General features: G+C 46.5%; 11 protein-coding genes across 11 annotated transcripts; 8 read left to right on the forward strand and 3 right to left on the reverse strand.

The window, feature by feature from the left end:
* Window positions 1-391: 391 nt before the first annotated feature.
* Window positions 392-1,568, forward strand: FSST1_009707 (uncharacterized protein; the record flags this gene model as incomplete). Its single annotated transcript, XM_083226704.1, has 2 exons — window positions 392-819; window positions 869-1,568. The coding sequence occupies 2 exons, from the start codon at window positions 392-394 to the stop codon at window positions 1,566-1,568; spliced, it is 1,128 nt and encodes a 375-aa protein (XP_083085668.1).
* Window positions 1,569-2,230: 662 nt separating this feature from the next.
* FSST1_009708 (uncharacterized protein) lies at window positions 2,231-2,800 on the reverse strand (the record flags this gene model as incomplete). Its single annotated transcript, XM_083226705.1, has 1 exon — window positions 2,231-2,800. The coding sequence occupies one exon, from the start codon at window positions 2,798-2,800 to the stop codon at window positions 2,231-2,233; it is 570 nt and encodes a 189-aa protein (XP_083085669.1).
* A 997-nt stretch (window positions 2,801-3,797) lies between these two features.
* On the reverse strand, window positions 3,798-5,429 carry FSST1_009709 (amidohydrolase; the record flags this gene model as incomplete). The annotated part of the gene is made up of 1 exon (XM_083226706.1): window positions 3,798-5,429. One exon carries the CDS (start codon window positions 5,427-5,429, stop codon window positions 3,798-3,800), a length of 1,632 nt encoding a protein of 543 aa, XP_083085670.1.
* A 500-nt stretch (window positions 5,430-5,929) lies between these two features.
* On the forward strand, window positions 5,930-7,686 carry FSST1_009710 (transcription factor domain-containing protein; the record flags this gene model as incomplete). The annotated part of the gene is made up of 3 exons (XM_083226707.1): window positions 5,930-6,718; window positions 6,779-7,234; window positions 7,294-7,686. The coding sequence occupies 3 exons, from the start codon at window positions 5,930-5,932 to the stop codon at window positions 7,684-7,686; spliced, it is 1,638 nt and encodes a 545-aa protein (XP_083085671.1).
* Window positions 7,687-8,082: 396 nt separating this feature from the next.
* On the forward strand, window positions 8,083-9,198 carry FSST1_009711 (pyridoxal phosphate-dependent transferase; the record flags this gene model as incomplete). Its single annotated transcript, XM_083226709.1, has 1 exon — window positions 8,083-9,198. The coding sequence occupies one exon, from the start codon at window positions 8,083-8,085 to the stop codon at window positions 9,196-9,198; it is 1,116 nt and encodes a 371-aa protein (XP_083085672.1).
* A 3,113-nt stretch (window positions 9,199-12,311) lies between these two features.
* On the forward strand, window positions 12,312-14,024 carry FSST1_009712 (uncharacterized protein; the record flags this gene model as incomplete). The annotated part of the gene is made up of 1 exon (XM_083226710.1): window positions 12,312-14,024. The coding sequence occupies one exon, from the start codon at window positions 12,312-12,314 to the stop codon at window positions 14,022-14,024; it is 1,713 nt and encodes a 570-aa protein (XP_083085673.1).
* Window positions 14,025-14,243: 219 nt separating this feature from the next.
* Window positions 14,244-16,427, forward strand: FSST1_009713 (heterokaryon incompatibility protein-domain-containing protein; the record flags this gene model as incomplete). Its single annotated transcript, XM_083226711.1, has 2 exons — window positions 14,244-14,697; window positions 14,767-16,427. 2 exons carry the CDS (start codon window positions 14,244-14,246, stop codon window positions 16,425-16,427), a joined length of 2,115 nt encoding a protein of 704 aa, XP_083085674.1.
* A 90-nt stretch (window positions 16,428-16,517) lies between these two features.
* Window positions 16,518-18,599, reverse strand: FSST1_009714 (Pyoverdine/dityrosine biosynthesis protein-domain-containing protein; the record flags this gene model as incomplete). Its single annotated transcript, XM_083226712.1, has 4 exons — window positions 16,518-16,986; window positions 17,037-17,692; window positions 17,743-18,125; window positions 18,173-18,599. The coding sequence occupies 4 exons, from the start codon at window positions 18,597-18,599 to the stop codon at window positions 16,518-16,520; spliced, it is 1,935 nt and encodes a 644-aa protein (XP_083085675.1).
* An 823-nt stretch (window positions 18,600-19,422) lies between these two features.
* Window positions 19,423-21,137, forward strand: FSST1_009715 (FAD binding domain-containing protein; the record flags this gene model as incomplete). Its single annotated transcript, XM_083226713.1, has 5 exons — window positions 19,423-19,519; window positions 19,572-19,691; window positions 19,738-20,292; window positions 20,340-20,675; window positions 20,722-21,137. The coding sequence occupies 5 exons, from the start codon at window positions 19,423-19,425 to the stop codon at window positions 21,135-21,137; spliced, it is 1,524 nt and encodes a 507-aa protein (XP_083085676.1).
* A 1,047-nt stretch (window positions 21,138-22,184) lies between these two features.
* FSST1_009716 (uncharacterized protein) lies at window positions 22,185-23,517 on the forward strand (the record flags this gene model as incomplete). The annotated part of the gene is made up of 2 exons (XM_083223900.1): window positions 22,185-22,335; window positions 22,391-23,517. The coding sequence occupies 2 exons, from the start codon at window positions 22,185-22,187 to the stop codon at window positions 23,515-23,517; spliced, it is 1,278 nt and encodes a 425-aa protein (XP_083085677.1).
* A 523-nt stretch (window positions 23,518-24,040) lies between these two features.
* On the forward strand, window positions 24,041-25,777 carry FSST1_009717 (major facilitator superfamily domain-containing protein; the record flags this gene model as incomplete). The annotated part of the gene is made up of 4 exons (XM_083226714.1): window positions 24,041-24,334; window positions 24,385-24,705; window positions 24,761-25,377; window positions 25,423-25,777. 4 exons carry the CDS (start codon window positions 24,041-24,043, stop codon window positions 25,775-25,777), a joined length of 1,587 nt encoding a protein of 528 aa, XP_083085678.1.
* Between the last annotated feature and the right edge of the window lie 350 nt (window positions 25,778-26,127).

Raw genomic sequence — 26,127 nt, forward strand, 5'->3', positions numbered from 1 at the left:
CTTGTTTTCTGGCACCCCCAGAGAGCTTGGAGGAGTATGTACTGATTGCTACGCGATCGCCACTAACATGGACGAATGTGTCAATATCTGGTCACAGCCTCCAGCTCCTCCATTTGTCTCGGAAAGCTAGTCACGCCGTGACACAGTAGGCCTGACGACTTACAGATATGGCGAAATGATTGGGCAAGAGGACTTCATGCCTAATATTGGTGTGTATCAGAACGTCTCACGATAGCTATTGGTCGATGCCTTCTACAGATACACATATGCCGCTGCTGTTGGGCTGATTTGCTGTCATCACGTAAAAGTAAACCCAAGACCGGGATGTGCGGGACACCTTGACAACACACATGAGACTTTGACTGTACAATTTCATTTACCCAGGTTGACAATGAAGAACCAACTGCAACTTGTGATATTCGTCGGCCTTTTGGCCGTTAAAACTTCCTTCTCACAAATTATCGGTCAAGCTTCACAAACATCTCAAACGGGGGAGATGGACACAACCTCAGACGCATCTACCACTCCCGATATTACAAGCGAAATCGTCCTTGGAGAAGCCAGCTCGACTGCTAATACAATCGCCGTTACAATAGCCCCAGATGAAACATGCGGATTTCTATCAGGTCGACCAACATTACCTATAACATGCGAAAATAACCGTCCATGTATGTGGGCGAGTGGCCTAGGGATCCTCTGTGGTAACCTTGACAATGGCAACAGTTTCGATATCCATTTTCGGTGTGTCGACAGAGACACGGCATTGAATCCAAACCTTTGTAACGATACCTGCGTGGATAACCCAGTAAACCTTCTCTGGTGGGTGAAATGGATTTTATATCGATATAGTGCTGATAAGTATATCTAGTACCAACGAGTCTGCTCCTTACTGCGCGACGTATGCATTTCCGGAAGGAATTCGGGACTTTAGATGCTCTTCTACCCCCGCAACTCGAGTTTCAACCGTGTCATTTACTTATATCGGCCAGGAGGACGCACGTTTCGCAACAACAACCATTGACTTGGATGCTGATTCTGTTTCCAAATCCTCAGGAACTGAAAGTAAAGCATCAAGCACTTCCGCTATATCAACATCTTCTTCTTCTGCTCCCTCCAATCCGCCATCTCCCCGTCAAAATAATCTCGGAGCGATAATCGGTGGCGCGGTGGGAGGTTTCGCTGCGATCTCTCTTGTCATATTTGGAATCGTATGGTTTGTGCGCCAGTCACGGAAAAAGACTCGTCAATCAATACCGATGAACCAGATGGAACACGACCCATTGTCTGATCCAAATATTGGAAAGACAGGACCGACCTCGCCGGTTCCGAGCGATTGGAGAAACTCGACAATGACGGCGTTGAGCTCACCTAATTCTGCCTCACCACAAGTTTGGATGAATCATCCTGTGTCACCAAGTGCACAGAGTGACGCGTCGCAGGGAATGATGCCAACCATGGGGCAGAATTTGGCCTACGAGATGAGTGGAGAATCTGTCCAACCTCCGCATGAAATGGGAGACAATCGGGTTTATGAGATGGATGGCCACCCAGATCGTCCTTGGGTCTAGTTTGTTACAGTACACTGCTCAATCATAAAGCTATTGATAGAATGAATTAATTAATTATTTGACTACTCTTTGTCCTGACTGTACGATTGGGTCTCTTGAATGATGCTGCGGATAGAACGAGACGACAAAGCGTCACAAGGCAGCGTCTCATGCGGAGTGGCAGTAGCTGAAACATAGTTTCCAAGATCGTCGCTTACGTGTGCTCATCTGCATGTTGGTGGCTTGACTAGATTTTTGGCGTGGCAGCGATGTCACAGAACGATCTGGACCGACATCATATCGCCGTGCACAGACGGAACCCCAGATGCAGCTATTTTCAACCAGGCAGAACTGCGGACGATCTGATAAGAAACTAGCCACAAGGTCTCCGCTCTAGGATAGAGAGAGTAGATACCTCGCATCACAATTTTTTGATCAATTCTGTGTTGGTGAGCGTGAGGGGTATCACGCGTGCAGCCACGTGACCTCGACGAGCATCCACAGCTATTACCGGTGTATTTCCTTTCGAGCGAAGTTGGACTGAGAGATAGAAAAGTAATAGATATTATCTATGTATAAAGTGTTATTATTAATTACTCCTGAGAATTTAATTGCATGCTCTTTGTAGATTCATCAACTACAAACTATACAACAATATACAACCCTGAAATCCACCTCCCCCTTTAGTATACCGAAACATGACACAACTTGTCAGATCTGCACTCGCAAAAGTTTTCCATACAGCTGAGTCCGTCAACATCGAGAAGGGAATCACACTCCTCATTGCTATTGCACTGGCCAGTCACAGCCGCAGAAGTCGTAGCCTGAGGAGCAATGAGGGTGGGGGTAACGATAACGAAAGCGTCAGAGGTAGTGGCCTCAGCAGTAGTGGTAGCCTCGAGAGCAGTAGTCTCGGCAGCTGTGGTCTCGGCAGGGGTAGTCTCCTCAATAACTGCGGTGGTGGTATCCTCTGCAATGGCAGTAGTGGTATCTTCAGCGACGGCAGTGGTGGTCTCCTCAGCGGCAGAGGCGACATCAGCAGTAGTTGTTCCAGTCAGGGTAAGGAAGGTGGTAAGGTCGGTAGTAAAATCGACAGCAGAGGTGGTGAGAATGGTAGAAGTGGCCATTGAGGTCTCGGCAGCGGCGGTAGTGGCAGCAGCAGAACCAGAAGACTGGGAGCTGATACGGCAAGGACCGGCACTGACGCCGACGGAGAGGGCGACAACGCCAGCGATGAAGTTGGTGAAAATCATTGTAAAGAACGTGGTGATACCGAAGTTATCTTGGTTGGTTGAATGAGTGACTGGTAAAAAAGATGACCTGGAGGATAAACAGAGCCACTGGTGTTGCGACAAGGAGAGGTTATATAGTAGCCACTATCTTTGCCATCGTAATTACATTACGGTCCCCCTGCCAAGAGTTCGTGATTAGTTTTGAACATGAAGATTTCTTCCTCTAGTACAACAATTAGCACGCATATGAAATTATCTTGTGCGTTTGAACTGAAGAGCTAGAGAGACACTATTGATTTTTATACCAGGCTTAGTTAGTGGCTTAATTTCTTTTGTTTGGTGGCGTAGTCCAATTCTCGTACACATTGGTACGGAGTTTTCTACGGCGCCCTTCCCGGGACTCTATTTCTGCCTCAGTACTACAAATGAATAGCTAAATCGGATCAGTCTGAGATGTTTCAAGATCGTGGCGTTATTCTCACCTGAAAATCCCTGTCATTGCTGCTACAGGACTAACAACAAGCATCGGGTGCGACTCGACCCGAAATTACCGAAGTAACCACTAACTAGTTTTGCTATGACCCACTTCACTCCGTGCCGTAGGGTAAGCCTTAATGATGATTTAAATGTTTGGGCTACAAGTTGGCTGATAGAAGATAATCCTCTTGAATCGCTGCTTTGATGATCTCAGTGTCAAGAAAATGAGCAAGTTAATTCTAAGGATACAGGCAAGGTTGAGATTCATCACCTGGGCCAATCATTCATAGCTCAACAACAATGCCATCGCGTTCTTGAAATGAAGGAAGAACAATATTCTTTGGATTAGAGTAACATCAAGCCCCTTTCAAATCGGAGGGGGTGGCCACAAGACGTCATTGATAGCATGTTTTCGTACAATTTTATTCGTTATTTATTTAAACTCGGCTACGCAATGATTGGGATATAATTCATTAAATACAAAAAGATTGACAAACAAAGTTGTTACGAGCTATCACTTTACTTTCAAGAAACTAGATAACTACTTTGCCACTTCTGCCGTTTCGCTCCAAACACGTTGGCCCTCAAACCAAGTCTCTTTAACTTTTGCCTCCAGCAACTTGTTTGGGTCTAGGCTCATATCAACAACAACAAAGTCTGCCAACTTCCCAACCTTGAGACTTCCTGTCCTATGCTCAAACACACTTCGTGCGGCCCCTTTAGTCGCTGCAACGATAGACTCGCACAAGCCAAGCCGAAAATGCTCATTTACAGGATTTCCATAGCCTGGCTTTCGAGACGATTGCCGCGTGGTTGCTACATAGAGGTTGTGCATGGGTAGCCAAGGTGACGTAGGGCTGTCGCTTCCTAGTGCCATGAGAGCACCAGCGTCTGCAAACTCACGATAGGCAAAGGCTCGAGAACAACGGTCCTCGCCCAGGAGTTTCGGCCAGTCTTGTAAGATTGATGGGTCGGCATGGACGGGCTGGATAGATGCTGTGAGGCCAAGCTCGCCAAGTCGTTGAGCGTCCCTTGGTGATGCAAGCTCTAGATGTTCTATGCGATGGCGGCGTCCTGGAGTGCCGTACTTCTCTAATGAGTCGATGGCCATCTTGATTGCGGCGTCTCCAATGGCGTGGAGTGCAATTTGCAACCCAAGACCGTTGGCTTCTTTGACAACAGGCTCAAGGTACTCTGTTTCCCAGATCGGAGGCGGAAAGCAGGACGGCAGTGGAGAGTAGGGCTTCGAGAGATATGCAGTACAAGCATCAATGATACCATCACAAATAAGTTTGACACCAACAAGTCGCAAATTCGGGCTGGTCGAGCTGTTGAACTTTTTGCTCAGCTCGCCTGCACGCTGGACTTGTCTTAGGTTCTCTTCGTGGTCTGTGGTGGGCCTAATGAGCCAGTATGCCGCGATGCGAATAGCGTGATCTGACTCTCCAAACAAAGTGACTAAGGCATCCCAGGCCTCCTCATCCATAGCCATCTCTACCAGGCCGGTATAGCCAGCAGCATTGTACTTCTCGATGGCGGCGCGGATGGCTTCGATGCGTTCCTCTTTGGGGGATGATTTTGCTTGGAATGGCCAGATGATAGACATCATAGCTCCTTCATCGAGTAAACCGGAAGGCTTGCCGTCGGCATACCGATGGATCTTGCCTCCTGCGGGATTAGGCATGTCTTCGATATCTAGGACCTTTAATGCCGCTGAGTTGCACCAACATGAGTGCAGTGTACTGTTGTCGATAAAGATAGGTCGTGGATCAATATCATCGATCAGATCCGCTGTTACTCCGTTCGGAGTCATAAAGTGCATCCAGCCTCTGCACATAATCGTATCCAGCTGCGGGTTTGCGATAGAAAATGCCTTGATTGTTGACCGGATGTCTTCGAGGTTGGTGCATTTAGTAAGGTCTAACTTGCGGAGGGATTGCCCGAGAAGTAGAAGATGCATATGCCCATCAATAAAGCTCGGTAGCACGACACGCTGCTGTAGGTCATGGATTTCGAGGTCTTCGATACCATTTGCAATGTCTTGATAGGATCCCATGGCGGCAATCTTGCCGCCCTGAACCAGCATGCTATCGGCAAATTGGACTGGTGTATCGTATTTGGCATTGGATTCAGTCAGGATCCGCCCGTTGCGGAAAAGCTTGCTGGGCGTCATAGCTACTAGTTCGTTTTGGTGATTGAAGAATATAATTTTGATATGCGTTTAACTGGACAAGTGATTGAAGAAGGCATCATGTAGATATGTCCTTCTTCTACCTCGTCTATTATACTCCGAGCTTTATTCCATGGTTGCAGATTTGGCTCTGGGAAAGTTGAATTGGGAGAGTAAATCGAAGCGCCTCAGCCCAACCCCACTTGGTGATATGGCTCTTTCGATACTGCATGGAGCTACTTTATGGGAATAGTGGATGTTAATGTAGGTCTAACAGAATGCGGATTAGTCTCCCATTTCATTAGATCAATCAAGATGGGAGACTTAATTTTGAACTCGGAATGGGCTCTGATTCGGTAGAAGCTAGAGATGGCGGGTAACTTACTGTTCAAAAACCCCACCAATCCCACAGACAAATCTTAGTCTCCCAAAGCTCAGTCTCCCAAAAAACACGCAACCTAGTGGGAAAGAATTCAATCTCGTGGGAAAGGACTGCAGTCGTCATGAAACCAAGTGGTTGCTGGACCTGCAAACTCAGACATAGGAAATGCGACCTTCACGTCCCTGCATGTAGAGAGTGCAAAGACCGATGCATTCCATGTCACGGTTATGGCCCCAAGCCCGTGTGGATGGATGGGTCAGCGGCCGAAAAACAGGAGCTTACACGCATCAAGAAGGATATCAAGCTCAATGTTCGGAATGCCCGACGAGCCCGGAAGAGTGGTCGACAAAGAGAGAAGGATACAACGCCTACTGCTAGACAATCTCCGCTACAGCCATCTCCAGTCCAAGATGCCACTAGTCATTTATCTCCTTTGCAGCCAGGAGATGTTGCAGACCACGTTCACCTAGACCTTCAGACTCAACCCACGGCCCAAGGGGAAACAAGCCCACAAGTTAGCCTATGCCCTGAGACTTCAGCTCCCTCATATATCTTACAACCTAAATCGGCATCTCTAATCATGTACTATCTGGATCATGTATTTTGCTGGCAATTCCCCTACTTCCGCATCCGTTCCCGTCTAGGTGACAGGGGATGGCTCCTCTTGTTTCTCAGCAACGGCGGTTCCCTGTCTTGCGCTGCCCTAGCTCTCGCCGCCAGGCACCGAAATGCAATTCAAGTCCCCCAACAGCAAGGTTACCATTATAACCAAGAAGCCTTCGAATATTACTCGAGGGCTTTAAGAGAGCTTTGCGAGTTTTCGCGCCGCACTGAGATCGAGACTCTACTCAGCGATAAACCCAAACTTGCGGAATTTCTCGCTGCAAGCATGACGCTGATAAGCTTTCAGGTAACAACAGGAGTGGTAGATGGGTCTTGAAGGATTCTAACTTGGCTCGATTGTTTATAGGTTTTTAACGGAGCAGAATATGACTGGCTTCCTCACCTTGATGCTGTCATGACTGTTCTCGGCATGATTTCACCAAAAGCACTCAGAAAGTCCTCATCCTCCAATAACCCATCGGTTTCTCCAGTGAGTATAAACAGTGGCGAGGAATCCCATCCGGATTTCAGTTTTCTTATAACTCAAGCATTATGGTTTGATATCTTGGCATGTGTCTCGACAGGTCGAGTGCCGCGAATTGCGTATCAACAATGGCTCGAAGAGTCTGATCTTGAAATGGCCGACTTGATGGGTTGTTATAACTGGGTTATGGTTGCAATCGGCGACCTTGCACATCTCCAAGCCTGGAAAGAGGACATGCAGGACAAAAGGACGTTGAGTGTACCAGAATTGGTGATTAAATGTCAAAATATTGAGACAAGACTACAAAATGGTATTGTAGAACTAGAAGTGGCACAAAACGTGAGTACCTTTAAGACAAAACTACCTTGTGACTGACACGGGCACTAATTACTCAACAGGCTGATACTGAAACTCCTCATGCGACATGGGTCTCGCACATCTTCGCCCTGGCCGCGCTGGTCCTATCAAGCACTATAGTCTCGGGTCCTTGGGCATCTCTTCCCGAGATCAAGGAGACGGTTGCAAAGGCCGTTGATTTGCTTCGAGACTGGCCCCGGGCCATCACACTCCAGGGTCTCGTTTGGCCTCTCTACATCATCGGGTGTATGGCAGAAACTGAGCAGCAAGGCTTCTTTGAGTCACTCCTGACTAATCTCATTAGAGAATGTGGAGGTATCGGAAATAGTGGCACTGTGCTTAAGATTATGAAGAACTGTTGGGCGATGCAGCATCGTGATCAGGATGGGGCGGGGTTGTCGTTTCAGATGGGAAGTCGTGTATTGCTGATATGATTGTCTTGAGATACTGACTAGCGCCGTATTTTCCACCTGTCAGATACTGTTCTTGGTTTGTGCTGACCAAAGTGAAGCCACCTGGGAGAGTACATGGGAGTCTAACCTGTATCTGTAGTAGTGCGCGTCTGTGACCGGTGGGGTATACTCGGCTTAATACGCATTCTGGGAGGGCAAGTCGAAGCGCCAATCATGATACTCTTAGGAAAACGTCAACTGTTGCTCGAGCTGTTCTACTTAAATACCTTCTCAAGCACCTCAAGCTCACATGTTAGAAACTTCATCTCTTGAAACACCTATGCAGTCTCTGATCTATTCTTCTTAGGTGAGACACATACCCCTAGTACTGCTTTATACGTATTAACTCTTTCGCAAAAATAGTCTATCACCGCAAACATGAAGTTCGAGCGCATGCCTATTGAGATCGAGTCACCTGAAGAGTATGGCTACGACAAGATCAAGTACAACCTCTCCGAGAGCTCCATCACCGACCAAACCCTCGAGTCTCTGAACCTCAAAATTCCGAACTTGACGCTGCTATATAACGAACACCGTGGTGAGACCAAACTGCGGGAGCTCATCGCCAACGACGCCAATGTCACCGCTGACGATGTCCTCATCACGTCAGGCGCTGCTGGGGCCTTGTTTATCATTACCGCTTCACAGCTGGGGAATACACCTGCATCGGAGCCGAACCATCTTGTTGTGGTGCGCCCCAACTACGCAACAAATCTGGAAACGCCAAAGGCTGTAGGATGTGAGATATCTTACATTGATGTCACTTTCGAGAACGGCTTCCAGCCCAACGTCGAAGAGATTCAGGCTTCCATTAAGCACAACACTCGGCTCGTCTCTATGACATGCCCACATAACCCTACCGGCTCTACCCTCTCTCGGGAGGCACTTGATCGTCTTGTTGCTATTACTAAGAGAAAAGGTGTTCTGCTTCTCGTGGACGAGACTTATCGTGACATCGCTTTTGGCGACAAACTTCCCGTGGCGGCTTCTTTAGGCGATCATGTTCTGAGTGTCAGCTCATTGTCGAAGTCTTTTGGCATGCCTGGCGTCCGTGTCGGCTGGCTCATCAGCACGAATAAGAAACTTCAGGAAACCTTCCTAGCTGCTAAGGAACAGATCAGTATTAGCGGCAGTGTCATCAACGAATGGATTGCGATAGATGTCCTCTCTCGACGCGAGCAGATCCTCACCAAAACAACAGACGAGATGAAGATTCGCCTTCGCATGGTTGAATCGTGGATCGAAAGCGAAGAGCTGCTGGAGTGGGTTAAGCCGACAGGTGGTGTTGTCTGCTTCCCTAGAATCAAGAAGGAGCCGAGAGGGGGATTGCCGGCATTTTACGAGAGGCTTCTTAACAAGCATCACACCTATGTTGGTCCTGGTCATTGGTTTGAGCTTTCTGATAGCTTTTTCCGACTTGGTTATGGATGGCCATCACGTGAGGAGCTTGAGGGTGGTATGAAGGCGATCTCAGCTGCATTGCGGGACGAATAGAAACAGATAGAGTCACTTGGTAGTATGGGGTAATGTATGCCGGAGAATGATAAACTACGATCTGAGTGTTTCAAGCAGCCGTATGCTACTACGTGGACTATAAAGTTACGATTGTAGGCTAAACATTGAATAACTTAAATTTGTTAAGGCAAAGATGTCAACAAGCTCTAGGATCGTATTCTCTTTTCCTTTTTACAAAACTAATAGATTCATGTTATGAAAAATAACTTTGACAACATATTACAAGCCTTGACCACTGGAAGCATAACAGACGAATTAGTAGGTCAATTTATGCTCATTAGACTGTAGCTCTTAAAACTTATTTGTTTTTCTGCTACCTGATAGACTGATAACAGAGCTACTTCTGAACTCTATGTGACTTTAGAGAAACTTAAAAGGGCGTGGAGCAATTTTTTGAACATATAGCAAAACTATTAGTAACTTTAAATATCTTAGAGTTACATACGGTGACAGTATATATTGCGATACCTGCACTACGCATCCTCCTTCCCTTCTTCACCATCACATCAACAAACCAAGTGGACTCGTCAAACACTCATCGTGCAGCCAATTAACCAAGGAAAGTCTCTATTGCCTTCTATACAACATGACTTCGACATCTTCCGTTTCCAACCTCGAGTCATCGGGGTTTCTGTCTGAGTGTAATCGGGCCCGGGCCATTCAACGGTTGTATGAAGTTATTGCTATGTTTGGTACTGATGAAATCAAGATCACACCAGACCAATATAACAGGGTGAAGCTCGTTAAATTTACCTACGAATATTCTTGCAACCAACTATCGAAAGACATGTTCTTGTTCGATGCGTACGTTCATCTAGGATTATCATTCTATCAAGACAATATCGAACCCGGACATGACTTCAAAACGCGTCTTTATGGATTTGCTGACCATCTAATAAAAGGCTTCTACCTTCTTCGTAAGGTTTCTATATAAAGCGAAATTCGCATATCACTGACACCTCTGCAGTCAAGGCATCGACCGAAAATAAACCACAACCAAACACGGCTTCTTACTCAGCCTGTCTCAAACGAGACAGACATCGGTGTGTTGTGTCACGCAAGTTCGATGTAACTGAAGCCATGGAGCGCTACGACAGACATGGCGAAGGTGGCGCTGTTGACGACGACGGCACGCGGTTGTTTGGTACTGGATATAACCTTGATAGTCTGGTGGCCACCAATATTCTACCGCAATCTCTCACAACGCTCGATTCCTCGGGAGAGCCGGTATCAATTTCCATCCTCAACTTGCTGCGTAACATAACTGACTCTATAACAGATATTTGCAAATACCTGCACTAGACAGTTACTAAACATGCTTGACGGTGGGGTTGCCGACTTGATTGGCAAAAACGGTTCATGTAATCGCCTGACCCTAACTGCAACAAATCATTTTTGTTTCAGTAACTTTCGCATGTATTTCGAGCCAGTTGAAGAAGCAGAGCATACATATGTCATAAAGACATTCCTGCCGCCTGCGATCAATCAGCCAGTTACTCGAACCCTTTTTCTTGCCGAAGACACAAGCATTGATTTGCCGTCGGCCCGGTTACTCGCTCTACATCGGGCTGTCGCGCACATTCTACATTTGTCTGGTGCTGGCGCTTATATCTATAAAAAGCTCGATGAAAGATCGAATAAATGAACTTTAGGTTGTCAAAAGAAGCTCTAAGAATCTTGTCACAATAGCATAAAATAAGTTTTCGATTTCAACTCGCCTGCAGTCCCCATTCATGGTGCTAGCTTCCTCTCCACGTATGACTTGTCTGATGCATGAAATGAACCACTTTGAAAGACCTCATTAGGTGGCGCACCGTGGAAACCGAGCTTGGTGAGTCATCTGCTCAGCAGCAAATCGAATGTAGTAAATGACGGCGACTACTCGAAGAAATGAGCAAGGCAGCGGCCCAACTCGGGATCAACCACCAAGACAACGAAGCCATCTTTGGTGGACGAATCAACATGAGACTTGAGTATGTCGAGACCACGAGCAGGTCAGCGGTGGGGGCCAACTGGGTCGCTAAGGAGGTGCTCTGGATCCACTTGAAACGCAGGTTAGGTCTGTTTGTTGTCCTGCGCACTTTCAGCCGGACTTCGTAAGATATTCGGGGCTGACCAGTATTATCGATGAGGTACAGGTCGATGCTGGTCTCGCCAGCGTAGGCCATGTAGGATATGCAAACATCTCGAGGAGCCGAGCTGAGAGAGTCGTGATATTATCGACCGGGGCTCAGAACAGTGTAAAAGTGATGCTACTCACCAGTTGAAAGTAATTCTATAACTCTATCGAATCTCAATCACACAATTTAAGAGACTAAAAAAGTATATCTGTGTCTTAATTCTGATCTTATTCGATACAAGCGAGACACAAGTCGACCAAAGCGGCTTGATGTGCTAAGAGATAGACGTTAATCCCACAGGTAACCATGTTGACAGTAAATTAGAATATCGCGATATGGTGGACAAATAGCCGAGAGCCTGATTTATTCCATCACATGTTAGTTTTGTGACAGCCAACACGTTTTCAGCTCATAAAGCCACTGCTGGAATCGCAGGCTGGAAATCAGGCTCTGGAATATTGCCACCCAGAGCCGAGTCTGATGGTTGGCCTCAATCGCCATATCACAATATCTCAGCGAGACGAAGAGTCTCGGTTTACTACTTTGTGTACCCTTCCATACGCCAACAGCGGCATGCAACTTCTCATAAATGTCGGGCATGAAGTGTCTCACTGCATTTGAAGTCTTTCTAGAGCCTGGTCTATATAAGCAACAGATGGTGTTCACAATTGACAGTCGATTTGATGTTCAGCTGGTATCGTGTCGCGTTGTGATTGGTGAGGACACCACCCAACTGAGAAGGATCAATATTAAGGTCACATAGTATTGAGCTCAAGGTCCATCCACTTGGTATTCCAATAGTATTTGCTCCGGGCATGACAGGATGGGGACTTTCAGCCGCAATGTCGTTTTTGCTCTGTGTAGTTTATTCCTTTATTTTATTGCTACTTATTTCTACTTAGTGGCCATATCTCCTCAGTCCTACACAATTCTATTTCACAATTGTTGCCATTGACAGTAGTATCGAACCAAATGTCAAGCTTTCCATATTCCCCTCCTCGCCACAAGATCCAACCCAGCGACGATGTATCAGCTTACGAGCCATTCAATAGCGGTCACGAGCACCATGGACTAGGTAAACCTATGAAACGACATCTCTGCGACCTTTCAGAAATTGCGGCACTCCTTCTGAGCATCTGTTGCAGTATCGTGGGTCTCATCTGTTGCTTCCATCCTGCGACAGCCGCGAACCTCGGACAGAAGTACCAACTCATCATTGTCGGCTTGATGCTATCCATCACGGATCTCTGCACAAGTAAGCTTTCAACCATTGTGTTTCTTCAACTTGAGACAAGATGGGCTAGTCTCTTGCAAAACTACGATGTCATTGTGAAAAAGAGTGTTTTGGGCAGTCTACTGAATATGCGCCGAGGCTCTCAGCGCTGGACATTTCTTCTGTCTGCTTCTCTTGCCTTCCCTCTTCTTCTTAGCATTGGCTACAAAACATTAGTTGGAGGAAGGATCACAACACCAGTGTTTGCAAGCGGTGGCGAATACGGACTCACTGGTCCTGTCGGTCTCGCCAACTTTTCTTCCGGCTCTTCTCTCATGGCCAACGCGACTATCCCATTTATGTTTAACAATTTAACTAAACTGCCCTCCCACTCGGCACCTTTTGGTTTCAATATGCTGGTACTGCCAAGCAAATCCATCACAGTTGCCATGTTGGACGGGCCAAGCCCATACTATGTCAATTCGCTAAGGGCCCAGCTCGAGGTCCAACAATATTACACAGTGAGAAGTGATGTCTATGGATTAGCATGGCATCTTAACACGGAAGCTGATCAACACCGTGACGACAAGGAGTGGTGGGATAAACGTTTCAAGTCCAGCGATAACGAATCTCCTCGGCAAATGTCTCTTTACAAATGGAAGAAGTGGCTATTCACACTGTGGCCACAGGCACAAGTCGATCAATTCTTTGTCCTTCTTACCCCTCACGGAAAAGACAGAAAGATTGCACCTTCAAAAGACAGATTTCAACAAGAGGCCCTGGAGTTTTCAAGTCAGCGACTAAATTGCAACGGAAAATGGAAAATCACGCGCAGTTCCGTTGACCTAATTGATGGGAATTGCAAAGGCGGGAACTTCGATAAAGAATTTCCTGAAGGTTGTGCAACTCTTCATCTGAACGACGCTTCATTCATATTGAGCGACTTTGTCAGCGATTTGTTGACAAAGCAGCTTGATGAAGCAGCCCAAATAAGGCTGACAGCTGTAATTTCGTCGCTTTTCTGGTCCCGACTGGCGGCTTACTGCGGCATTGGATCTCCGACAAACCAGTTGTCATCGGAAGCCATGGAACAATTCAAGTATCACAGGCAAGATGAGGCTTGGAAGACAGTTGGTGTTCTGAAGCGCACCCCTCTTTTGGCACTCGTTCTTCTCGCCCAGCCCATTGTTGGCTTGGTTCTTTTAATCATTCGCATCATGCTTTGTTCATCTCCTGTTTCTGGCGGCTTCGGTCTCGTTAGCGTTCTAGCAGGCCATGGTCCGAGAGAAGGCAACATATTGAGTGGTGCAGGCTTGTCTGGGGAAGTGAGGGAGCGCATTCTGCTCGACTTTAATATCAACCACGATATTGGTGATGATGGCGGTAAAAGGCTGCAGTTTCAGCTGCGGAGAGCAAAGAGCTTCATGCAGAAAGATCGTGAACAGCTAAGGTCTGGAATTAAGTATTGCTGACCAAACAAGGGAGATTGACATCATTAAGACTCAAGGTAAATGGAACAAAGTTCTGTTTCAACCGAATGATTTGAGATGGGTTTTTAAGGTCCAGGGTAAGGGGTAGAGTCCTGGCACGTGATGAGCTGGGCTATGTTCTGTCATCACTCTGTTTGTGGCTTTTACTACTGCTGCAAATAATCACAGAACCAATTTTATTTCTCCTTCATTTTCACGACCATGCTTTGCGAACTATGTTCTGACTTGGATCTCAATGCTCTTATGCGGCTCAGACTCGAGCCATATTTTACTCCTAGCTGGTGGGGCGAAATAGGCCTTGGTGCTTTCGAAGAATCTAAAACTCTTTACCAATTCAGCGTAGACACACGCTATCGCGCGGATTACAAAATTGAAGATCTCGTTATTCCATATCATAAAGATATGGAAGACCTATATCGGGCCTCTGAAGGATGTGATCTTTGCCGCGCTCTATTGCAGAGTGCTAGGAGTATGATTAAGTTTTTGGAGGAGGCCGTGGGTAACACTAGTCTTTGGGTCCATAGTCCGTCCGGGGAAGGGCTATTCTTATGTGGCCTTCGTAAAGGTCAGGGGATTCAGTTGATGGCATCAGATAACCAAAATGGCTCTCCGCACTATTCGCTGTTAGGAGCAGTCGGCTTTTATGTCGACCAAGGTAAGTCCAGGCAAGAACCAGGATGTTTCGATATTTCTTTGCCAGTCAATAGACTAATAACCGCTAAAGATAGTCCACTTATCCAAACTATTCACGGTCGTACCATTCCAAAATCACCAATATCGAAAGATAACCTTAGTTCCATCAGTAGATGGTTATCAAACTGTTCAACTCACCATCAACATTCTGTCAACAACATAATAAAGCCAACGCGTCTCTTAAGATATGAGCATGAGAAAGGAAAGGTATCACTGTGTACTTCTATCATATCAGATATTCATTATGTCGCCCTGAGTCATTGTTGGGGTTCTGCCCAGCCCCTTACACTGAACAATGACACTAAGAACCAACTCGAAGAAGGATTACCTCTCGAGGCCTTTCCAAAAACTTTCAAAGATGCTTTTTCGTTAATTCATCAACTGGGAATCCCTTATATTTGGATTGACAGTCTTTGTATACTACAAGACGACAATGACGACTGGGTGCGCGAGTCAGCGCGAATGTGTGATGTATACGGAAACGCATACCTTACTATCGCCGCTAGCAGGGCAGAAAATTGTTCAGAAGGGTTTCTGGGACCTAGAGAAGGCCCTGAATATCGATATATACCTTTCTACAGAGATGGAATGCACGATAACATTGCCATATGTCCGATGTCTGTGCGCCGTATTTCACACTTGATCAACATCATGGATCTGGACGGAGAGCCGTTATCGAAACGTGCTTGGGCCCTTCAGGAGCGATACTTGTCACCGAGAACAGTACACTTCGCCAACGATCAGATGTATTTCGAATGTCGGTCAGGCTTCCATCCACAGGATAATCACATGGAGATCGGGGACAGCGAACCAGACTTCAAAATACACAGAAAGGCGACAGCAAAAGACAACGATAAGCTTGAAGATGCTTGGGGCCCTATAGTTTCGAGGTACACACAGCGATATATAACCGTCGAAAGCGACAAGCTCCCAGCAATCGGGGGGTTGGCTGCACACTTGCTTCTCGAACAAGCTCTCAATGGTGACCCTGCCGAAGAGTATCTTGCTGGTTTGTGGCGGAGAAATCTCCTCTGGGACCTTGTCTGGATGGTTGACTGGAAACATCCAGAAAGAAGCACTCCAAAACATTACACAGCACCATCCTGGTCTTGGGCGTCCGTTGACCACCCTATAGTTTTCTTAGGTCCACAGGACCTTCAAAGCCTTGCTGTCATGAAAGACGCAAAGGTTGATTTGAAAAATCTTGAAAATCCGTTCGGTCAGGTTACCGGTGGTTGGGTTCAACTGTCTTGTATCAAACTTCACCCGTGCGATCCCCCATGCGATGCGGTCGATAATGAAGTCTTATATTTTGGCGACGCAGACGCGCTCTTTGGCGTTAGGGTAACCCTCGATCCCTCCAGATTTAACTTGCCTTCACTTTCTCTGGAGGACTACATGGATAAAAAGTTTGATCTGGTAGCTGTTCCATTGACGCTGTATATCGACGATTTAGATCTCGAGGAAGTAGACGAAGATCAGGTTTGTGCGGCCTTCTTTCTGATACTCGTATCGTCAACCTCCTTGGCAGATCCAAGCAACGACCCCCCGCGCTATCGCAGAGTGGGTCTTGGGAGGTCATATGAGCGGGATACAGATCCTACAAATGCTGAACATGCAAGAAGACAGATGCGAGACAGATGTCTGGCAGCAATGGAACAGGGAACCTTGGAAGATATTATTATAGTATAAGATGACATTGAGTACAGCAAAGCTTTGGCTTTTTAATTCTATAACTTAAATAACATGAAATTTCGGCTTAGAGTTAACCATACTAGGTATTTATTCAAAATGAATCCTCCAAAGTTCCCGATCAACACCCGCAGTAAAGTCGCTCCTCGTATGCATCATCAAGATGTTATCACTAACCAGGATATCGCCCTTATCCCAAGCATAATACAACGCAACTCGGCGATCGTAAAGAACTGAATCAATAGCATCGGTGATAGCAGCACTCTCCGTCTTCTCGAGGCCATCGATAGTGACTTCAGAAGCATCAAACACGGTCTTGGACTGAGGCCAAGGTTCATGATATCGAAGGCAAGGCTTTCCAGTCGTGGGGTGGTCGATGGCCAGGGGTAGGCCTCTCAAGATTGTGTTGTCGAATGCTGTTGTTGCAACAGTCCATGTGAGTTTTGAAATGTCTTTCTTGAGCCATGTCGGGAGGTACTTGAAGAATAGGGTTGATGAAGAGAAGAGCGTGAATCCAGTGTCTCTTGGTGAAGATGTGGCACCCTGGAAAAGTTGGAACCTAGTCACTCAATTAGCCACTTGATCACTATTGACAAATATAGTACTTACTGTGGGGGTGTTGACACTGTCTTCTCAGTTCCATCCTCATCCGTCTCCTTTACCACCTTGAACAAGCCATCATAGTGGAATGGCATAGGCTCAGCTGAAAGGACATTGTTCAAACCTCGGGCGTCTGCACCGCGATCCTTGACTTCGAGCAAAAGACCAAACTTCCAGGGTAACGGTGTTCCGAAGCGGTGGCTGAGATCAATGAAACGATCGCGATTGGGCTTTTTGACAAATCCCTTCAGAACGACTGGAGAGTTGAGCTCTGATAAAGCGCGAACTTTCTTGGTGTCGATATCATCGAGAGTCAATGATCCAGGTCCATTGGCAGGACGAATTGTCAATCCCGCAGGATATATGGGGTCAACGACGATGCCACCTTTGTCATCGGCCCATGAGAGGAGAGGTGACTTTTCACGGTAGTGTGAAGGTCTCCCGTTGTCGTAGACCAGTTCTAAAGTGTCGTCACTGTCAAATTCCGATCGCATACCTGTCCGGATTGTACCATCCAGTCTGTACGCAACACTACAATGCCAGGGGGTAGTGTATATCGAATCTGTTGGCAACAAGCTGACGGAAAGCTTGTGAGCACCAGTTGATGGATGAATCGACAGCCTGACGTGATCAGGGTACTTTTGTCGAACAGCATTCGCGAAGGCCTGCAACGTTAGCTGAATACTCATTGAGTCTCATCAGTTTGCAAACTCACATCTCCACGAGCCATCATCTGCTTCGCAATATACTCAATTCCTCTCTTGTACTTGGACTTGGTGCGACCTTCACCAACAGGATAGACTGTCTCTAGATCTGTCTGGAGAAACTTGATGTAGCCCCGATAAGTCATACACTGGTCGTCTAATTGTCGAACTTGATCCCAGCTCCAGCCAGGCTTACTGAAGGTGTTGAGAAGCGCGCGGCGAAAGTTTGATGCATTTGCCACGTAGGTCATCTCGTCGAGTTCTTGCGGCAAGTCGATCTCGACAAGATCTCTTAGCCGTGAAAAGGTAATGTTGTGGAATTCCTTTTCGGCTGCGAGTGATCGAAGAGTCTCACCGTATGCCCAGACATCTCTATCCGGAACACCTAGCAGGTCTGTTCTTGTTAGTCTACTTCCTCGCCATCCTAAAATTTTGACATACCATTATACACAAGTCCGTCCGAAATAATGGTAAGCTTGGCACCTGGCGTGTATACGTCGCCAATAGCATTGCAGAGGCCATTCAGATGAGCAAGAGCAATCTCTTCGCCCTTGTCAGGGAGTTTTCCCAATGTTTTTGAGGATGAGTTTGGTGACTTGAATGGGAATGCTGGGAGACACAAAGGAACTGGGTTGCTAGCCTTTACATGTGTGTAAATAAGGGCGATGAATCTGAGAGCTGATTGATCAGATTGTGAACAGACATGCTCATCTTGTTTCATGCGATATCTTCCGATGATGTCGAGAATCTTCGTTGAAGTCTCGAGAGCCTCACGGTCGAGAGCCAGCATGAATGGCTCAATACTGGCTTGTGGAACCATTGTTCCAAAGGGGAACGAGGTCACGGGGCGATGACTAGATACAGCCATGGTGATTGAACAAACGGCCAGATATGCGGGTATGTAGAAGTGAATGCAACGCTTGATGAAATAAGATTGAACTGTTTCCGACAATGGATAGTGAAGGACAATGAATCTTATAAACTATACTGTTCAGTACAGACAATAGTACATCTAAACTTGTTACAACTATCCCTCCATTCCATTTTCGTTTTACTTACTAAGGCAACTCGTGAAAAATACCGTATCGTTTCATCAGTGGGCCATCGTACAATCACCAATTACTTGGAAAAACACTTAGCCTCGTCACATCGCCTTATCCGAAGGAATCGCCTCATCAGGAAGCTGGAAAATTGTGACAAACATCCCCGTCCCCACACGGACGAGATCCCAGATTAGAAGGTATCAGCCCATCCTATGTGGATGCCAAGCCACATTAGTCGCCATGGTATTTCCGTAATATGAAATGTTTTTACATCAAGCTGGATCTATTTCGTAAAAACTTGGATTTTCGCCAGGGGACGGTCCGCTCGCATGATCAGCATCCCACTCGGCTATCCCACTCGGCTTTCATCTCGTAGGAGTTGAACTTGAGGCGATGGAAAAATTGGGGCTTTGTTTGGTGTAAGTGCTAGGATATGGTTGTTCAGATGAGACATTTGTGTTACTTATCCTTGATCGCCTGGGATGGTTTAGTTAATCTCAATTGGGTAGGCCGTATGAGAGTAGTTCTTTGATGACTTATCTTGTCATAAGTCCCATAAACCATTGAACGACGAAACTGAAGTCATTCACGCTTTAATACATCTTTTTGAGATACTACAACATTCTAAAAGTGACAACATCATCAAACATGGAGCAAGTTGATGTTACAATCGTTGGTGGTGGTCCTACCGGCCTCTTTGTTGCCCTTCTTCTCCAACCATTGGGCATCTCAGTCCGCGTCCTGGGTAAGCTACATCAATCCTTGACATGAACGAAAGCCTAACAATATTTTGACAGACGAAAAGCCTTCCTGTTTGGAGCTTGGTAGAGCTGATGCTCTGAACGCCCGAACTCAGCAGTATTTTGAGGTTGCTGGCATCCTTGATGAGCTACTCACAGATGGTCTAAAGTGCAATAGTAAGGAAAAATGATATTATCAATGATTAATTCTAACAATCAACAGCCAGTTCAACCTTCAAATCTGGTGACTTCAAGTCTCGCCAGAACGAGTGGTGGGTTGGCATTGAGCATGCTCTTCACAAGAACTTCCTCATGATCGGGCAACCTGTCGTCGAACAGGTTATGCGCAACCGTCTAGGTGATTCTGTCAGCTATAACGAACACGTCATCAACGTCGCTGAGGATGAAGAGTCTGTTACAGTAATGTCAAGTTCTGGTCGAAAGGTTTCCAGCAAGTATGTCGTTGGTGCAGATGGTGCACGATCATTCATCAGAAACACTCTGAGCATTCCTTTCACTGGCACCAAACCTGAAATGACATGGGCAGTCCTGGATACATTTCTAGATACTGACTTTCCTACGTGTTCTGAAATCATCACCTTTGAGCTTAATGAAGAGTCTCGTGTGGCATGGATTCCAAGAGAGCGAGGCATGTCTCGATTCTATGTTTTGCTCAAGGGAGAGATTACTCAACAGTTGGCGGAAGAGTCTATCAAAGAGCATCTCGCTCCTTATAGAGTCGAGTTTACCAAAACTGAGTGGTTCAGCACGTTCCACGGTACGTCTGTTGCTCTGAAATATTTACTATCTACTAACACTTTGTAGTCAAGGAGCGCCTCGCCAGCTCCTTCATCTCCAACGAAGGCTATGGAAGGATCATCTTAGCTGGAGATGCTGCACACGTTCACTCGGTCAACGGTGGCCAAGGCCTCAACACAGGCGTCTCGGATGCCTTTGCTCTTGCATGGCGTTTAGCAGCAATTGCAAAACCCTCCAACCTCACCACTGAAGCAAAGAAGGCTATCCTTGGCAGCTATGATGTTGAGCGTCGATCCACAGCTGCTCAGGTTATCGGAGTGGCTGCAGCACTAGTCAGGGACACGGTGCATACAGCCAAGAAATACGTCTCCACAATCGAACGAAATGCCGGCTTCATCACAGGTATGTCTAATTCCGAAGTTCCGAGCCAGCCAATTAACTTGTACAGGCATGGGTGTCAACTATAGCGAATTCGCCACTCCGTTAGTGCAGGGTACTGAACACGGCATATGGAGACCTGGATACAGATGTCCAGATGTGGTCATGACGGCAACGTCCGGGGAGACCACGCGACTCTATCAGAATGTCGCATACGGCGAATTCATTGTCTTGGCTATTGGCAATCGTCTTCCCAACGGGTCGACGTCGGCTCCTGTTTACACCATCTTGCCTGGTGGTACAACCAATGGCCATGTCCAGCTGGATCAGGACAGGGATTGTGACAAGACTTTCTTTGCTGATTGGGCAAACAAGGCCTCGGCTATTGTGATTGTTCGGCCGGATATGTATGTCGGATATGCTGGCACGGCCGAAGATGAGGCATGGAAAAACTATTTGGATGCATACTTCGTAAAGTTTAGGTGAAATGTAGGGTAGATCATTTCAATTAGTTGTGAACATCTATTGAACAAATATCGTGTCTAACCAAATCTGTTCCTTATACCGTTTTCTTCTTCTTCTTTTTTTCTTCGCCCTCTTCTCTTGTTGCATATTTTTTACATTATGTGTAATTAAACAATTGTAAAGCATGTCAATATTAGACATCTCTATCCAAAAATATCACAATTTTAGGCGAATCAAAATGCATTCGCCGAGGCAATCTTGACACAATCCTTGCGATATTGGGAACTTTAGACATAAACGTCTACAATATTCCTCATCTGATAAGATTTTACCGTAAAGAATTACCGCTCTCGTAAAGACATGAATCGTGCCATGCCGTTAGTGGCATTATTTGAAGTCAATCGTGATTGCTTTGCCACAACAGAGCATTAAAATCTGGGATCTGCCATATTCTGCACCCTGCAAGCTCCCATCGTAAAGAATTCCCCGTCTCGGTAGGTGATGCATCATGCATGCCTGTCAATAGTACATGAACTCAATCTAGTTTGCTTTGCCGTAGAATAGCATTAATCACATCTTGGCCGCGCGGGTGTCCCCGATTTCCTGATCACGTACTAGCTTGATTCGAGAACAAGAAAAAAAAAGTCCAATGTTTACCACCTTCCCAGCTAGGCAGGCCTCGGTTGTTTCACCAATTTGGTAGAGTAAAAAAGTCCCGCTATATTTCAAAAGAACTTGGTTGATGCAGGGTCATGAGAAAGACTCTGGTGGTCAGATAAATTTTGTCAAGCGGGATAGCGAATTTTTCCATCTTTTCTTATTAATGGCCGAATATAGATGTGTCAAGAGTGGCACAGACTTTGACGGCATTGCGCCTTGATGTGCTGATTTTGAGTTAATCGAGATCCACTGTGGAGTAAATTACCGAGGACTATCTTGATCCTGGACAAAGAATCGTAAGAGAAGCAGAGATTGATAAGCATACCGGTTGTTTTTCGGCCCATTTGTCCTTCATTAGTCGGCTTAGGGTCCGTCTCAGGACGAGCATAGACAAGAACACTAGGAGCCATGGACGCCACGAAAGAGACAACCCGTGATAGCCCTATGGCCGAAAGCACCTCTTCAGTCGAGGATGCATCGCCAAGTCCTATCCCAAATGGCGGCTTGATTGCCTGGCTACAGGTCGCAGGCTCATTCTGCCTCTACTTTTGTACCTGGGGTGAGTATCCCAAGCCAACATAATGAGCGAAAGACTAACCATAGACTAATTCCAGGTCTCATAGCAAGCTTTGGAAGCTTTCAGACCATTTATGAGCGTGACCAGCTTTCCTCACATACGCCATTCCAGATATCCATCATTGGTTCCCTGCAGACCTTTTTGATGGTGTTTTCGGGCTTCATCGTCGGTCCCATATACGACTCAGGATTTTTCCGACATTTACTCGCCGTTGGATCCAGCTTTATTGTCATCGGTACCGTACTACATAGCATAAGCACCAAATACTGGCATTACCTTCTCACCCAAGGATTGATGATTGGTATTGGAGCTGGTTGCCTATCAATTCTTAGTGTCGCCGTCACTTCATTATGGTTCACTACAAGATTACCTCTTGTAAACGGACTCGCAGCTTGCGGTAGTGGACTTGGCGGCGTGCTACTGCCCATCATGATCAGGGAGCTGAACGAACAAACAAGTTTACCATGGGCGACGCGAGCTATGGCTCTACTGCTATTGGTTCTACTCGCTTTCTCCAACCTTGTCCTTCGACCCGGCCCGAACTCTAGCGGACCAGCACAACGCAGACAGCTTCTTGACAAGACAGCGTTCACAGATCGCCCATACGTACTTTTTGTACTCGGTTGTTTCTCTGTATTTCTGGGAATGTATACGCCCTTCGTTTATGTTCAAACCTACGCTCTCGACAATAATATCGCCTCCTCAGATCTCGCCGGAAATCTATTGGCTATTCTCAACAGCAGTTCAATATTTGGACGAATTTTTCCTGCTTTCCTTGCTCAGAGACTCGGTCCTATGAACACAATCATTTGTGCGGCCCTGTTACTTGCAACCACGAGTTTGTGTCTCATTTCTGCGACTACGACAGCGCGACTGCTCGTTACGGTCATAAGCCAAGGTTTCTTCACGGGTTCCTTCTTTGCGCTTCAGCCGACTATCTTTGTTAGACTCACAAGCGATCCGCGAAGAATTGGTACAAGGTTTGGAATGGCCTTTTCGGTCATGTCGGTTGCGCTTTTGTTTGGTCCTCCTGTTGGCGGAGCATTGAGGAAGAGCATGGGATATACAGCGTCGTGGGTTTGGGCAGGCTTGACTATTTTCATGGGTGCCATGTTGATATCATGCAGTCGGCTTCTGAAGGATAGAAAGTCCTTGATAGTGTAATTGTTATCGATATAATTGGTCACATTGTCAGCCTGTCTTCCAATTTCTGCGTGTCTTGTGTAGCATTTGGGGGCCATGCTGAATGACATCTTGTATTCCGGGTGACAAGTAACATTCATATCACCCCCTCCAAGTGCTATAAATACCCCTGCATTGGATTTCAGCCTCACTGGCCAAACATAATCCTTCTTTTTATATATCAGGCTGTGAACAAGTATTGTCTTGCCCAGCCCCCAGAGCCTACCTTAAGTCTAGGACTATCAGATGCTCATGCAAGCCTATCACTCTTAGCCCTACGCCACCACGAATCTCGGTGTGAAGCTGCAGAAGAATCATTCTCAGCATATTGTGACACCGGTTACGTCCTGTCCCACCTCGGACTTTTCTTCTATACTAAAGACGTTGTGCTTCGCCACGTCAGCAATATTTTCGTATTCCACCATCATTAAATAAGAAGACTTGTCCTAGGCAACTACTTCCGGGATTATTTGTCTCAGATTCCTGTCAAGTCTATTTCAACATCATGTCTCTCAACACACCCGCTGCGGGGCAATCTGCGCCAGTCAATAATCCCGAGGCGCTTTCCTCCGTCCGCGAGGATCTATTGTACAACCATTCCACCGGCAATGTGGACGTACCACGGGGTTTCAAGTATCGCCAATACCGGATCTTCGGGTATACGCTACCTTGGTATGCGTCGCCAAAGATCCAGTTAGGCATGGTCGCTTTTGTATGCTTCATGTGCCCTGGTATGTTCAATGCGCTGAATGGAATGGGCGGTGTTGGAAAGGTTGACACCAAACTGGGTACCGACATGGTAAGCCTCACTTCGTTATCAAACATTGACATTGTGTTGACAGGTAGCAGAACACAGCTTTGTATAGCACATTTGCCGTCGTCGGTTTCTTCGGAGGAACATTCGTCAACAGACTCGGTGTAAGAATTACGCTCGCCTTCGGTGGCATCGGCTACGGCATATATATGATCAGCATGCTACTGTCGAACCACTTTGAAGAGAAAGTCCGAGGATTCAATCTCTTCTCGGGCGTTCTTCTTGGCTTCTGTGCAGCGATGCTGTGGACTGCCCAAGGAACGATCATGATATCGTATCCACATGAACATCAGAAGGGACACTACTTTGCATGGTTCTGGGGAATCTTTAATCTTGGCGCCGTTCTCGGAAGTCTTGTAAGTCACCGATCCCATATCATTTAGCTACCTATCATACTCATGTCTATATCAGATCCCACTCGGCAGCAATTACAAAAGCAACAAGAACGTCGACGTAAACGATGGTACTTATATCGGTTTCATTGTCCTCATGTTTTTTGGAGCAGGTTTGGCTCTTCTCCTCTGCAATGCAAACGATGTCATCCGCAAAGACGGGTCGTATGTCATCCTGATGAAGAACCCGACATGGCAAAGCGAACTACTTGGCTTGTACGAGACGATTCGGTTTGAACCATTCATCATTTTCCTATTTCCGATGTTCTTTTCGTCCAATTGGTTCTACGTTTATCAACAAAACGTTGTCAACGGCGCTTATTTCACGACAAGGGCCAAAGCTCTTAACAGTCTACTGTATTGGCTGGCGCAGATCTTTGCAGCTGCCATATGGGGATACTTGCTCGATCTAGAATATCTTCGCCGTTCTGTCAGAGCCAAGATCGCACTCGTGGTTCTTTTTGCCCTCACTTTCATTGTGTGGGGTGGGGGCTGGGCGCATCAGAGAACATTTACTCGATCAATGACTGGCGCCGAAACGGAGAAGGATTGGAATGAAACAGGATACGCTGGGCCACTTTTTCTATACATATTCTATGGCTTCTATGATGCCGCTTGGCAAGCCACTGTGTACTGGTATGTCTTCTCGCACCGACACGGTTGTCTTACTAACTGTTTTAGGTTCATGGGTGCTCTCTCCAACTCCGGCCGGCGTTGCGCAAACTACATCGGCTTTTACAAAGGCATTCAATCAGCCGGCGCAGCAATCTCAAACAATCTCGATGCCAGAAAGGTATCCTTTGAAGCACAATTTATCAGCAACTGGGTCCTTCTGGCTTCGTCGCTTGTAATAGCCGCACCAGTCATCTTTCTCAAGATCAAGGATCATGTGGCAGTTGAAGAAGACCTAGAGGGAACAGATGAAACCCTGGCGGATGTTCATCCAACGTACATCCTTACCCATCCAGGCCGCAACGGGGATACTTATGAAAGTAAGGAATCGAACAAGAGAGGCCCTGGGTTTACTGCAGTCTAACTGTGCTTTGCAGTGGAATTTGATGAGTTCAATAGTTCTACCAAGTTACTACGCAGGTGGTGAGATGTGGCATCAGGATGGGTATCTTGTTGGTCATTGCGAATTCACTTGATACGGCGCTTCATAACTTTATTACAATGATGTTTGTTTTGAAGTACAGTCCTTCTCCAATTCTCTAGCATAAGTAGATTAACATCAAATATCCTTATTTCTGTGCATACAACCCCATAGCTTCTTCACAAATCAAGACGCCGCAAACATATCCTCCATATCTACACAACTCCAACATCATTCGCTCACACTTCACTTGTAATCATCCAATTGACATTGCCTGGGTTGTGGTTAATTCG

This window comes from Fusarium sambucinum, chromosome II, assembly GCF_050947815.1.
Source record: "Fusarium sambucinum isolate potato_lamoka chromosome II, whole genome shotgun sequence".
In the NCBI taxonomy this organism is placed as follows: Eukaryota; Fungi; Ascomycota; class Sordariomycetes; order Hypocreales; family Nectriaceae; genus Fusarium; species Fusarium sambucinum.